Below are 14974 nucleotides of genomic sequence, written 5' to 3' on the forward strand. Positions count from 1 at the left end.
TCTTTTCCATCAACAGTGTCTTCAGGTTGCAACGAATGTTTCCGAGCAGAAGCACAACGTCACACGAGAGGTTCGAGGTCAGAATCTGGGATTGTGCCGAGGTTTCCGGGGATGTACCGTTTGGCTAACGGGTCTGAGTGGCGCTGGGAAAACCTCCATTGCGTTTGCGTTGGAGGCGTATCTGGTATCGAAAGGCATCCCGGCGTACGGTCTCGATGGAGACAACATAAGAACGGGTCTCAACAAAAATCTGGGCTTTTCGCAGGTGGATCGGGAAGAGAACATTCGGCGGGTGGCGGAGGTGGCCAAGCTGTTCGCCGATAGCGGAGTGGTTTCGATATGTAGCTTTGTGTCACCGTTTGCCGAAGATCGCGAAATGGCAAGAAAAATACACAAAGATGCTGATTTGCAGTTTTTCGAGATCCACGTGAACACCCCGCTGGAAGTTTGTGAATCGCGTGACGTGAAAGGTTTGTACAAAAAGGCTCGCCAAGGAACCATTCAGGGATTTACTGGTGTGACACAGGCCTATGAGGCTCCGGAGAATCCTGACTTGTCGGTTTCAACCGAAGGAGTAACTGTGAAACAATCGACCAACAAATTGATAAAATTATTAGAAAATGAAAATATCATCCCAAAGTTTTTAAAAGACGACGAACCGATCCCTGAGTTGTTTGTACCAAAAAGCTTGCAGGCCTCTGTTATGGCGGAGGCAAAAACACTCCCGTCAATTACGATAACGACCGTTGAGTTACAGTGGCTGCAAGTATTGGCCGAAGGCTGGGCGCATCCCCTGAAGGGTTTCATGCGCGAGAAAGAGTATTTGCAAGCGTTGCACTTCAATTGCGTGTTGAGTGAAGATGAAACGATGCGAGAAAATCAGTCCATTCCAATAGTGTTATCGGTTAGCGAGGAAGATAAGAATAAACTGGACGGTGTCAGTGCCCTGTCCCTGTCGTACAACGGCCGGTTGGTTGCAGTTCTAAGGAAACCTGAATTCTACTATCAACGAAAGGAAGAACGATGTGCGAGACAGTTCGGTACCGTTCATTCCAACCATCCATATATCAAAATGATCATGGAGTCTGGTCAGTATTTAGTTGGCGGTGAAGTAGATGTAATAGAACGTATCTTCTGGAATGATGGCTTAGACAGCTACCGATTGACTCCGAATGAGCTGAGACAAAAGTTCCAGGAAATCGAAGCCGATGCTATCTTTGCCTTCCAATTGCGCAACCCCATACACAACGGACACGCACTGCTGATGAGTGATTGCAGACGTCAATTGTTAGAGCGTGGGTTTAAAAACCCCGTACTGTTGTTGCATCCACTTGGCGGGTGGACCAAGGACGATGACGTTCCGTTACCCGTGCGAATGGCACAACATCAAGCAGTACTGGATTCCGGAGTGCTGAAACGTGAGCATACCGTTTTAGCAATTTTCCCGTCGCCGATGATGTACGCTGGCCCTACGGAAGTGCAGTGGCATGCCAAAGCAAGTAGGTTTTAATTTATTTATTATTTTTACCTTTATATACTGCTAAATATATTTTACGATGGTTTTGAGTTGTGCTGAAAAAAAAACGGAATCAAATCTGGTCGAAGGGAGGAAACTGCACAATTAATCAAAATGAATTACGCTTGGGAGAAGTAATTCAATTTCATTGTTTAGTATCAGCATCGGTCATAAGCAAAGACTGTGCTACTGATAAAAGCATAAAATGTTAGTTAGACACTCGTTGTTTCTAGCGACCACGTGTACCACTACGTCTCCACGAGTATCACGAGTAACAAATTGTGTTCGTAAGGAAAAAGATGACGAACACCTTGATTGCAATAAAATACTGGGTACTATACTTTTCAGTTCTTAAACTTTAACTATTCGATTAACTGAACTGGCTCTTTTCGATTAGACCCAACCTAACGCGTTCAAAATTTTAATCGGGACATTCTTTCCAATTTGAATTCTTCTTAATTTCGAATGCAATGAGAAACTTGTATAATGCCATGTCACGTCCCGGTGGGGTGATACATTCTCGATATACTGATAGCATTGGCAAAAAAATAGAAGATAAGGGCGTAAACAAATGTTAACGTGACAATCAAGAAAATCCTCCAGCAGGTCGTATTAAACAATATAAACATTGCGTCATATAGGCTATTTTGAACAGGAATATAGCCTGGTTTTTCTAAGAGGGTCATTCACAAATTATGTCGTGCAACAGATGGGTACCAGCTGTTGAAATACTGTGACTATGGCTGAATATCGCCACATAAATTTATTTTGACTTAAATTTTAGTTATGTTTCAAATTTACACCTCTAAGGTATCCTACGGTAATCGATTCATTATAATTCCTCGAATAATGATTTATCTTAGCTTTTCTTTTGTTCTATTTCTGTATATACAGGGTCCGGCACTCGAAGTGTAACAATTAAAAAGGCCATAAATTCAGTTTGGAAAATTACTTTTACTTAATTCAAAGTACAAAATGTGTAAAAATAATACAAAAGTCAGAATCAATTCACTTTTGCTCGATATGACCACCTTTTGCCTTGACTTGATGACTTGAGAGAGCGAAGGAGTTGCTTCGTTTGGCCGACAGCGGTCAATTTCCGAACATTGCACAGTGGTCCGGATCCACAATTTAGGGGAACAAAAACATTTGTGACTTAGCCTTATACTTTAGAGCTATGATGTCTTCGGAACAAATAATCAGTAAAAGATAAGCCATATTTTGAAGCATATGGTATTAGGGTGTTTCTAATTATTAGGGTGATTCAAAAATTATTTTCCGTATGTGTTGAGATAGAGGACTGCATCCTTCGGCAAAATTGTAGGAAAACTTATATCAAGCAACTTTGCCGAAAACACTATTGTAGTATCTCTAATGGTTTTAGTGTTACAGCTATTTTAATAGATCAACTTAGGGTGTTCCTAAAAAAATCAGATTTTTTGCTCTAGCTTTCTTAATATTCACTTCTCGATTTTGGTGTCTTTGAATATCTTTTAGAGTTTGTTGAAACCAATTTTTTCATGACTAGCGCATTCAGGTAGCGTTTTCTGAACCGAAGTTATGAGCAAAACTAGTTCAAAAACAGATCATTTTTAAACTGCTGTATCTAACATTGGAGCAAACGAAAAAAAAATCGGTTTCTTTCATTTGATAGAAAATACTTTCGAGCATGTTTATTGAAAAAATGGCGGAGGAGATATTTTTTAAATGTTTTAAATTGTGTTCAAACATTGGGTTTTTGCATTGAAAAATGCTCTTTCATGTAAGACATTTATTAGCTATACATATTAAAATAAGGTATTGCTGTCTTCTAGCGTGTTAAAATTAAAAATGTTAATTCAGCTGCATAATCGGGAAGATGGAGTACACTCACGTTGGTTGTTACTCTATTCGATAATGCTATTACAGGATCAGACGTTAAAAGAAATCATTTGAATACATCCTCTAGATTCACTAAACGATTGAAGTTCTGCGGATGGAACTGCCTATACTTGCGAATTGATTTATTTCGACTCTCTTGCGCTTCCTTACTGTACATTATTTGCTATCTGTTTGGTTCCCTTGCGATTAATTTTTGAGCAAGAAGGCTGGATAATTTGGAACAACAATTATCCTTCTTCTGTTTCCCTTTGCTGCCCAGAATAATAATCTTTCAAAAGGAAAACACGGAACTAACAAAGCAGGAAGTGGACAAAATAAATGCAGAAATTGCAGAGCTTTCTCCCACAGTACTGGGGAAAGTATTTGTATCAACGATGCTAGCGTTCTGCCTGAACGATACGAAAGTGTTAAACGACATAACAGGCATACACTCCCAAGCTTGGTACATATGCAAGCGCTCAGGAAAAGCTCTGAATTTTCAAGAACTGAAACAAATGAGAATAATCCAAACAAATATCAATTTGGAATTTCGCCTCTATACGCAATGATTCGATCTATGGAATTTTGCTAAAAGTGAGTTATTGTTTGCACATTGAGAAACCGACATGGCGCGTGTCCCGACAAAATCAGCATGTCAAGGAGCAAGAGACAAACATACTAACGGCATTAAAAGAGCAGCTAGGGTTACGTATTAGCAGACCCTGTCAGCTTGGAGCGAAGTCAATCTTCAGTTCAGCAACGCCATCGCACGGCATCACATTCAACATATCATGTCAATTGTATGGGTGCGCAACCCTGCTATTTTGGCGCGCGCGAATTTGACATTTTTCTCCCCTACTTCTATGTATAAGATTCGATGCGGGCTCGCCTGGGGGCGACATGCTCGCAAAAAAGGATGTTGCCAATGATTTGTTCGGGAAATGTGAGAGCTGGATATCTTGTTAATATGATATCTTTGGTATTAGCAAAGACATCATATTAACAAGATATCCAGCCCGCACATTTCCAGAATAAATCATTGGAAACATCCTTTTTCGCGAGCATGGTGCCCTCAGGTGAGTCCGCATCGAATCTCGTACATAGAAGTAGGGAAAAGAAATGTCAAATTCTTGCGCGCAAAAATAGCAGCACTGCGCACCCACACAATTGACATGATATGTTGAATGTGATGGCGTTCCTATACTGAAGATTGATTTCACTCCAAGCTGACAGGATCTAGCATTGGTGAACCATTACCTGGAGGCGGCAACTCGAATGATGGTATCTGGGGTCGTAGATTTTTCAAAGAATATAACACAGTAGCGCAAATCATCGAGTTAAATGGAAATATACTTGAACGGTTTTTTATAATCTTAACGTTGATAAACAGCAATGTGAAGATTTCGGTACCTGCTTTCCAGGAGTTTACTGAACAAACAAGAATTCATTTTGTGGAGCTGTATGGATGGTATGCTCTGTCACCAACCATGCATAAACTTCTGGTGCATGGGACTGCAATTATAAAACATGTTTTGCTTCCTATTGGTATGTACAGTAAGGAAGCGCAAGAGAGTTAGTGAATCTAGAGAATGTATTCAAACGATTTCTTTTAACGTCTGATCCTGTAATAGCATTATCCAATAGAGTAACAACCAACGTGAGTGTACTCCATCTTCCCGATTATGCAGCTGAATTAACATTTTTAATTTTAACACGCTAGAAGACAGCAATACCTTATTTTAATATGTATAGCTAATAAATGTCTTACATGAAAGAGCATTTTTCAATGCAAAAACCCAATAATTAAACACAATTTAAAAAATTTAAAAAATATCTCCTCCGCCATTTTTTCTATAAACATGCTCGAAAGTATTTTCTATCAAATGAAAGAAACCGATTTTTTTTTCGTTTGCTCCAATGTTAGATACAGCAGTTTAAAAATGATCTGTTTTTGAACTAGTTTTGCTCATAACTTCGGTTCAGAAAACGCTACCTGAATGCGCTAGTCATGAAAAAATTGGTTTCAACAAACTCTAAAAGATATTCAAAGACACCAAAATCGAGAAGTGAATATTAAGAAAGCTAGAGCAAAAAATCTGATTTTTTTAGGAACATCCTAAGTTGATCTATTAAAATAGCTGTAACACTAAAACCATTAGAGATACTACAATAGTGTTTTCGGCAAAGTTGCTTGATATAAGTTTTCCTACAATTTTGCCGAAGGATACAGTCCTCTATCTAAACACATACGGAAAATAATTTTTGGATCACCCTAATAATTAGAACCACCCTAATACCATATGCTTCAAAATATGGCTTATCTTTCACTGATCATTTGTTCCGAAGACATCATAGCTCTAAAGTATAAGGCTAAGCCACAAATGTTTTTGTCCCCCTAAATTGTGGATCCGGACCACTGTGCATTGTATTTTCTGACGAGAAAATTTTTCCAATTGAGCAATTCGTAAACTCTCAAAACGATAGGGTTTACTTGACCGACCGTTCATACGAGAATTTGAGTCATCGATTGGCCACCAGGAGGCAGCACCCGCAACAGATAATGGTTTGGGCCGCTGTAACCGCAGATGGGCGCTCTCCAATCGTTTTCATCGAGCCTTGCGTCAAGGTAAATGCGACATGTTATCGGGAAAGTATTCTGGAGGTTGCTTTGAAGCCGTGGGCAGACAAACATTTCGGTGGCAGACCATGGACGTTTCAGCAGGACTCGGCACCGTCTCACAAAGCTCGAGTGAACCAAGAATGGCTGAAAAACAACGTTCCGAACTTCATCACGTCCACACAATGGCTCTCGAATTCACCAGATGCGAATCCAATGGATTATTCTCTTTGGGCCATTTTGGAGAGCAAAGTCCGAACTAAAAGATACACCAGCCTCGAGGCGCTGAAAAAAGTTATTGTCCACGAGTGGGCCAAAATACCTGCAAGTCACATTCGGCCAAACGAAGCAACTCCTTCGCTCTCTCAAGTCATCAAGTCAAGGCAAAAGGTGGTCATATCGAGCAAAAGTGAATTGATTCTGAATTTTGTATTATTTTTACACATTTTGTACTTTGAATTAAGTAAAAGTAATTTTCCAAACTGAATTTATGGCCTTTTTAATTGGTTACACTTCGAGTGCCGGACCCTGTACTTTCCGCTTCCCATTTAAAAATTGATATAAAAATAATTTCATAACATTCTCTCTAAAACCTTTTATATGCAATAGCATTAAAAAAATCGGAATCGACAGAGAGAGGGATGAGCAGAAACTTTGGCAATCTAATGTGACATAATTTGTGGATGACCCCGAATAGAAATACATATGGAATTTACATTTCGATTGTTCGTCCAGACCAGTCGACCACTTGGGTTGATATTAGATAAGACATAACAATGAGAGTGGGCACTGTCTGGAAGCTGAATGATGAATGGTTATGGGCGCGGCATTTTAAATTGTTGTTTTTGTTTAAAATTTGTTTTACGTTTCGTCTTCGATTCATCAGAGCATTAGCAGTGCATGTTGAACTGCCAACGCACTGATGAGACGAATACAAAACGCAAAAAAAGAAATCGGTTATGTGTGCTTAGCATAAATCGGTACCACCTTGAGGTACCAAATTCCCCAAATGATCAAACTATTGTTATCGTTCACCGGGATATATCAATTTGATTGTGATACATTTCGTTTGAGAGCTAATATCTACAAGTAACATGTATTATTAGAAATCAATATCCCTGGTTTTCAGATGTTGGACGCGTACAAAAGATGTTCGGGTATGCAAATTGTTACCTGCTTAACTCAAATCCATTACCATTGCATTGGTAAACTTCTAGAATGCCATGTCGTAATAACAAGGTGTAATGGCGTATTACGGTGGAGTGATACGTTCTCGATATACTGATAGCATAGACGAAAAAAAGATAAGGGTTATAGCGTGACAATCAAGAAAATATTCCAGCAGATCGTATTATACCATATAAACATTGCGTCATATTGGCTATTATGAACAAAAATATCTCCTGGTTTTTTTTAAAGGGGTCGTCCACAAATTATGTTGTGCAATAGAAGGATGCCAGCTGTTAGAATACTGTGACCACAAATAACAGATATACAAGCTCACATATGAACTGTGTGTAAAATTCGCTCAATCAGCGTGGCGAACACTTGTAGATGTCACCACGATCGACACGAGACGCCACCACGATTTGGGTGCTGCTTTCACTGAGCCACAATTTTGGGTGCAACATTCACTTCACGCTAGATTTTTGTGTTGCTGTTGGTTAAAATGACAAGTTTATTTTTGTTTTATCCCGATCGAATTCTCGGGTGATTTATGCGACATGGAAATAAAGTTGTTTTTAATACTTAGCTAAATCGTGCGATAAGTGTTAAAATTGTTGTAGTTGGATTATTTTTATTACAGGCAGGTAGGTGGCAGTAGTGTTTCCAACGTATAGCAAATTTGAAATTTACACAGAATTTTAAAAAATTTTGTTCGAGCCTATATATCTGTTATCTGTGCTGTGAATCGCGAGAGAGGAGCAGAAACTTAAGCAATTTAACATGACACAATTTGTGGATGACGCCAAATAGGAATACGCATGAAATTCACATTTCGATTGGACGAACATTTTGAACGATTCGACCACTAAGGTTTATATTTGATAAGCTATAACAATGAGAGTGGGCACTGTCTCAAAAATGAATAAGTATGAACGCGTTATATAAAATAGTTGTTTTTGTTTGTTTTACGTTTCGTCATTGACTAATCAGTACATTAGCATTTTACGTTGAACTGATAATGCATTCCATATCGAACCCTGACTCTAGAAAGTAATAAAACCAGTCCCGAAAACCATACACCCGAAGGCATTAGTCATTAGAATATTATTATTGGTATAATACCGTTTGGCATAATTATTTGGTATAATGATAACTTGGCATAACAGATTAACATGCTGCTTAATAGAATTCGTTCTAATTTACTGCGATTTTGAAAGGTCTAATGCGGCTACGCCTCATCGTTTTAATGACCTGCTGTCCGACCTCACTGCCGCTCGTTCAGATTTAACTGAGGGATAGCCCCTAGCTTTGGGTAATTCGGGCAAACGCCCGCAACTAGACAGAGGTGGTTTCTGCGGCGTGCACTAACTGAAAATAAGTGCACTTACTTTTCTCAGAGACGGCTGAACCGATTCTTGCTGACTTAAATTCAAAGTTGTCCTATACAAAGTTCCTGAATTTTGTTTTGATCCGACTTCCGGTTCCGGATTTACAGTGCGATTAGTGAAAAAAATCTTATTTCAAATTACTTCCTCACTTTTTTCAGAGATGGCGTGACCGATGTCAACAACAGATTTCAACATTTAGATTCAAATTAAAGGTCTCATGGTCTCTTACAAAACTTCCGAATTTCATCCGGATCCGTCTTCCGGTTCCGGAATTATAGGGTGAAGTGTGTTCAAAATTGGATACCGTCACTTGAAGCGGCGAAACAAAACACGTAAAAAAATGTCCTAACTTGCCTCGAAATTATTCCAATCAGTAGCCATTGTCAATAGACAACCAAACAACCCGATTCCGGCTATGCTGGTTCTCGGTTTCTGATTCCGGAAGCAAAAGTAAAATAATTTCTAAACTTGCCTCAAAACTATTCCAATCGGTAGTGATTGTCAGTAGACGGCCAAAAATTAATTTGGCTTTCTTGTTTGTTCTAGTTGTTGAGGACAACCCTATCGCGCGGTACCACCCGGTACTCCGCAAACCGCTAGGCTCTCACTTGACTGTATAGCTGTCATAGTGAGAAGTGGAGATGCGTATATATGTGAATAATTGCGGTTGTCAGTTTCCGTCAGATAGTATCCGTCCAGAGTATAAGTAGTATACGTCCAGTAATGTATAATTTCGGATACGCTGTCAGTATGTACCATTTTAACGTGTTCGGTAATAAATAAGTTTTATAGTCGTTATCGTTCGTGTTAATTATTTTCTTTGTACTGATGACTCGCATCTAGTACCGGGGTCGTCCAGATACAAAACTAGTGTTTTTGATGAATGACCGAAGATTGTAGCTAAAGACTCAAAAATGAATCCCAGTCACTTTCCTCTAACCAACTTCGATTATACCGGTTCCCAGAAAAAAAATTCAGGGAGTGTTCTCTAATATAGGAAAGACCGGGGTTAATCGTACAATTTTAAGAAATTAAAAAAAAACATTAAAACTGGGTTTTTACCCAAATCATCTCTACCGCGTCATCTCCAAGCGCGTTTACAAAGTCAATCTATGAATCGAAATAATAGCAGGTTTATAAGATATTTAAGCTGTCCGGTTTAACCACGTGTCCGTCCGGTCAAGCCCCTGTCTCCACTAATAATTCTTTAGTTTCTGGGAAAAGATCTGTTCCTATGTTGTTTCTATATTATTTTTCATTATGAGGAAACAGTTTCTAGGTATTTGCTTCTTCTGGGAGATGGCATTTAATATGGTTTTCTTGAGAACGGTACATTCGGGGGAAAATACTTCGTTGCTTTATTTTCTGGGAAATGGTTTTCGTGAGAAAGTCGTACAACCTTATTTTATTCATAAACTACGTAGTAATAATTGAGGAAAAAGAATGAAAATTGATTAGACATTCATTTAGCCGAATGATTAATTTTTAGTGTGGCGATGAATTTTGAAAGGAAGTTCCGAAGACAGTACTTAGTATGGCCGCCGTCGTTTCGGATCACTTCAAAAACTCGATTTGGCATTGAATCGTATAGTTTCACCAGTATTGATTTTAGCCCAACACTCTTGAACTGCTGTTTTGAGGCTGGAAATGCTATCAAATTGACGTCCGTTGGCATAAAACAATTTTTGCTAAGATTCCCCAGAGGTTTTCAATTGGATTGCAATCAGGACAGCAAACTGGCCAGTCAATTAGTGGAATGTTTTTCACAGCAAACCAAGCCTTGGATTTCTTGGAGACGTGAATAGATGCATTATCCTTCTGAAATACGATGTCTTCATTCGCATCGTTCTCAATATGACCGACCAAATCATCTTCCAACGGCTCCACATACATTTCGGAATTCATCCGGGTTGAGATGAAACAGATCGGAAGTTTTGCATGATAGGGAAAAAAACCCAAACCACCAAAGTTTCGCTTCGAACTCAGGACGCTTGTTTTTTTAAGTCATACCAGTAGAAACTGTAACAATCCGGTCCGTCCCAATTAAACTTTTTCTCATCAGGAAATGCGACACTTTTCAGTCTTCCATTTTATGTACTTACTGGCGAACCTCAGTCGATTCTGCCTATGAGTGGAATTAAGCTTGCGTTCTACCTACAGTTTCTTCCGTTCAGTTAAGTCCGTTGATGTGTTCAAAATCCGAGATATTTATCGGGGAGTCACCGGAATATCCAGGGTTTGTTTTATTTGGGAGCAGGACAGTCGATTCATCGTGGCTTCGTGTCTGATTTGGCCTTGTAGCCTCAAAGGAACTTTGGTAGGGTATTTAATGCCATATTTTGAGGAAATTCCGTACTACTTTTTCATATCGACTCAAGGCCCTCTTCTTTGAACAACTCCAGTGGCGTCTCGTCCTCATGTAAACCTCGTGCACTGCACAACCGGTCGAGTTGAAGGAATGAACTGCGTCCCCGACCCCATCCAAATTCAATTATTTTTTTTTTGAATCTTTATTTATTTGACGAAAGCAGGTTGGATCGCACCGAAATTGCGTGTGTTTACACGCATCTCATATACATCAGACAAAAAATTTCAAGTATCTGTTGTTGCTGCGTTAGTGTCTTTTCCGTGCACATGAGTTACTGCACAGATTCAAGAAGAGAAAGAATTACACAGCTCAGCTGTGAGATTTGTTTGTTTATTAAAAAATCCCATCCAAAATTAGATCGTTATCTCGTTGTATTGAAAATCACAAGCGAATCTAAATTCCTCAATCTTTAGTTTTCACTTACAACGAACTGTTACATTTGCTATCGTACCACATAAGCAGTGCACAACTAGTCAATTTTGTCACGAGACGCCACTGAACAACTCTATAATTCGCCGTTCTTCCTGCGTCAGTCGGGTACCCTTCGCCATCCCTCTCAGTAGGCCGTTCTATTTTATTGGTCTTTGAGCGCTTGTTGAACGACATATTTCACGAAATATTCGTTCAGTTTGCTGGAACGGTTTGTTGTTGTTTTTTCTCATGCAAAAATAGTGTGAAAATTAAGTGTTACCTTTACATAGAAAGCAAATTTGTTGTTATTCTACGTGAAGTAGAAATATTATGCAGGTATGTAGTGTTAGTTTAAAAAAATAAGTGGAAAAAACTTTAGAAAATCTGCAGTAAAACTAGTCCAACTCCTCATGTTAAAAATGGCTCAACAATGGACCTCTGTCTGCCGGGTTTGTTGAACGAAAAAAAAAATGGCATTCGGTTCAACGGTCTGTTTCAAAATCGGCAAACGAAGGTCCCGTGTTGGCCTCCCGTTGAACGATTGATTGCACCAATGAAGGACCACCGTTGAACGTTTTTTTCTAAGACGGATTCCAGAAATTTAAACATTTATCAGCAATCTACTAACACTCCAAATACCAAGCCTGAAAAAAGTAGGAACGGTAACTTCGAGCTGTCATAGCTCAGCTGTTTTCAAAAAATCTCAATAAATTTTAAACCCTCCAATTTTGTGAAGTTCGCAGATTGATTCAAAAACTTTGTAGGAGACGATTGGTAAAGGAAAACCATTGAAAATTAGATTTTTCCCGTTTCAGATTTTTTCCACGCGCCAATATGCCCTATTTGCTTTCCTATTTTCTTTCCTTTGGCATAAACGTCGCATAGGAAATATTGAACACTTCTACTATACCGAGTCATAACTTTGTTGTTAGTCAACCGATTTTCGAAATTTGTTCACCATTGAAAAGGTACTACTTCCAGAAATAAAATGCACTGAAAAAAACGAAGAATAGGGTTGTCTACCCAAAGTTATAATGAAAACTGTAGCTAGATGACCTCAGAAAAGGTGAGACTTTTTACAATGATCGTAAATATCTCGAAATACAAAGCTATGACCTATATATTTTTTCACATCATTCGATTGCTAGTGATACCAGCTAAAGTTTTCGTCCAACTACCCTTTTTGAACTATCAAAAGGAAACCTTAAAAATCGATGAATTTATACATTTATATGTATTTTTCACTTTTTTTCACATGTTTGTATATAACTCAAAAATTAAAGCGATCTGCTCCAAAATATTGGAATCATTACCAGAAACAATGTATTGATGAACAAAATTATATATCCATTCAAATAATCTCAAGAAATTTGGTACAAATACAGAGAATTTCTATTATTGGGAAAATTTTGACAAACAAAATCAAGTCAAAACTTTTAAATTTTATGACATATATTTTTTTATTATTTTAGTTGGAAATTTATTATGAACAAAAATTCACAAAAAAAACTGAAACTTGGATTTTACTGACAATCTTAAAAATTTCGGTAAATATACAATTATCCCCCTATAAAAATATTTGTGGCCTAACCTTATACTTTAGAGCTATGTCTTCAATGTAAGGCATTTATTAGCTATATATGAAAATAAGGTATTTCTGTCTTCTAGAGTGTTAAAACAGACGCAGGTGCATAGTCGAGAGGATGAAGTTCACTCACATTGGTTGTTACTCTCTATTTGATAATGCTATTTCATAGATTATCTGACTTTAAAAGCAATCATTTGAATACCTCCTCCAGATTCACTTAACGATTGAATTCCCCCATACTTGTGTATTGATTTCCGGCTTTCTTGCACTTCCTCACCGAACGTCGAGATCATGAGTCATCTCGAATTTTGTTTTTGAAAATTTGGACTCTCGGGGACTTTAAATTTTAAGATTTCTGATATCGAACGTGGTGATATCTCGTTATTTCGACGTTTCAGGCAATTCTAAGATATTTGACATAAATAAATTTCCGATTTAAATGAATTTTTTTCAAAAAAATCTTCACTAGATCTTAACGTTTCAGTCAATTTTAAGATATTTGGAATTAAAAAAAAAATGTGGTGATTTTTGAAAATGGAACATTATCAAACTTTCACCGTTATCTTTACGTTTCGTATTATTCCGTCAGTGCATAGTAGTTCATGTTGAACTGTAATGCGACCTGCAGTTCAACATAAACCACCGAGGCTAAAACGAAACGTGAACATAATGAAATTGGTTATGTGTCCTAGCACAAACAATGTTAATTCCTAAATAACTTCCAATGACGGCCGGTACCACTCACCCGCCTACCGTTTTACGAAATTAAAGATGATTCCAAAATATTGGCACCCTACTGTTTAGTTATAATGGTAGTAGTAGTGATAAAAATCCAATCACAAAAAATATGTTTTTGGTTAAAAAGTTGACCCTATATAGTATGAATTTCGTATACAAAAGTAACATAAGTGCAGGGTTTCGTTCAGCAAAAAGCATTCGAACGGAGAGGTTGTTTTTCGAGCCGAAGACAACTGTAAGCTGCAGGTAGATTTGTTGGGTGGTGCTAATCGCAAAGCCAATATTAGTTTCAAAAGTACCTGGAATAGTGTAACTCACATCACTGAGAAAGTTGGCCTAACCGATCTGAGAACTTTTTCATCTTACTACAGTTTATATTATAACTTTGGTTAGAAAAACCTATTTTTCGTTTGGTCAGTGCATTTTATTTTTGGATGTAATACCTTCCCAATGGTGAACAAATTTCGAAAATCGGTTGAATAACAACAATGGTATGATTCGGTAAAGCTGAAGTTCTCAATATCTTATTCGCGATGCAGGTGCTGCATGAATGCAGATAGGGCATAATTTTAGCTTGAAAAAAGACTTGGAACGGGAAAAGTCAGATTTTCATTAGTTTTTCCTAAACGATCGTCAATAATGATATACTTAAAATAATCTACAAATTTCACAAAATTAGAGGGTGTAAAATTGATCGAAATTGGTCAAGTAATAACTGAGCTATGATAGCTCAAAGTTACCGTTCCAACTTTTTTCTTTCAGACTTGGTTGGTAGTAGGAGTGTTAAGGCACCTTACTGATTGTGAGTTGTTCAGTCGATATGCTCTAGAAAAACATCTGACAACTATGGTAATTTAATGAAAACACTATTTTACACGCACCTCGGGTAAACGAATGTCTAGGGATAAAACGCTGTTTGAATCTTTACATTCGCTGCTACCGGTTCGGTGTAAGTGTGCATGCGACTCGACTCGTTCCCATGAAAGTGATTTAGGCACACTAACACTTCGAAAAATCTTACAAAAATAAACAAATCAAGTTTCTCTCTCCTACGAAGGAAAGCTTCAAAATTTTACTATTTTACCTAAAAATTCGGATTCACATACAATTGCTAAATATGATCCCTTCTTCTAGGAATGAACGCAGGAGCCAATTTCTATATTGTTGGTCGGGATCCAGCCGGTATGCCGCACCCGGACAAGCAAATGTATCCCGATGGTAATCTGTACGATGGAACGCACGGTGCACGGGTGCTGAAAATTGCTCCCGGATTGGACAGTATAGAGGTAACGTACAAACCGCTTACAGTAACTAGAATTTT

The 14974-nt window shown here is 38.1% G+C and overlaps 1 protein-coding gene across 2 annotated transcripts in view; it reads left to right on the top strand.

Moving 5' to 3' along the window:
* The window catches only part of LOC131427214 (bifunctional 3'-phosphoadenosine 5'-phosphosulfate synthase), a 40048-nt gene that overhangs the window by 24584 nt on the left and 490 nt on the right, over window positions 1-14974 (top strand). For both annotated transcript variants that reach the window (XM_058590203.1, XM_058590202.1), the window contains 2 exons: window positions 17-1499; window positions 14788-14939. In XM_058590203.1, coding sequence (XP_058446186.1) covers window positions 17-1499; window positions 14788-14939 — 1635 coding nt within the window. The remainder of the gene's footprint in view (window positions 1-16; window positions 1500-14787; window positions 14940-14974) is intronic.

This window comes from Malaya genurostris, chromosome 2, assembly GCF_030247185.1.
Source record: "Malaya genurostris strain Urasoe2022 chromosome 2, Malgen_1.1, whole genome shotgun sequence".
Classification (NCBI taxonomy): domain Eukaryota; kingdom Metazoa; phylum Arthropoda; class Insecta; order Diptera; family Culicidae; genus Malaya; species Malaya genurostris.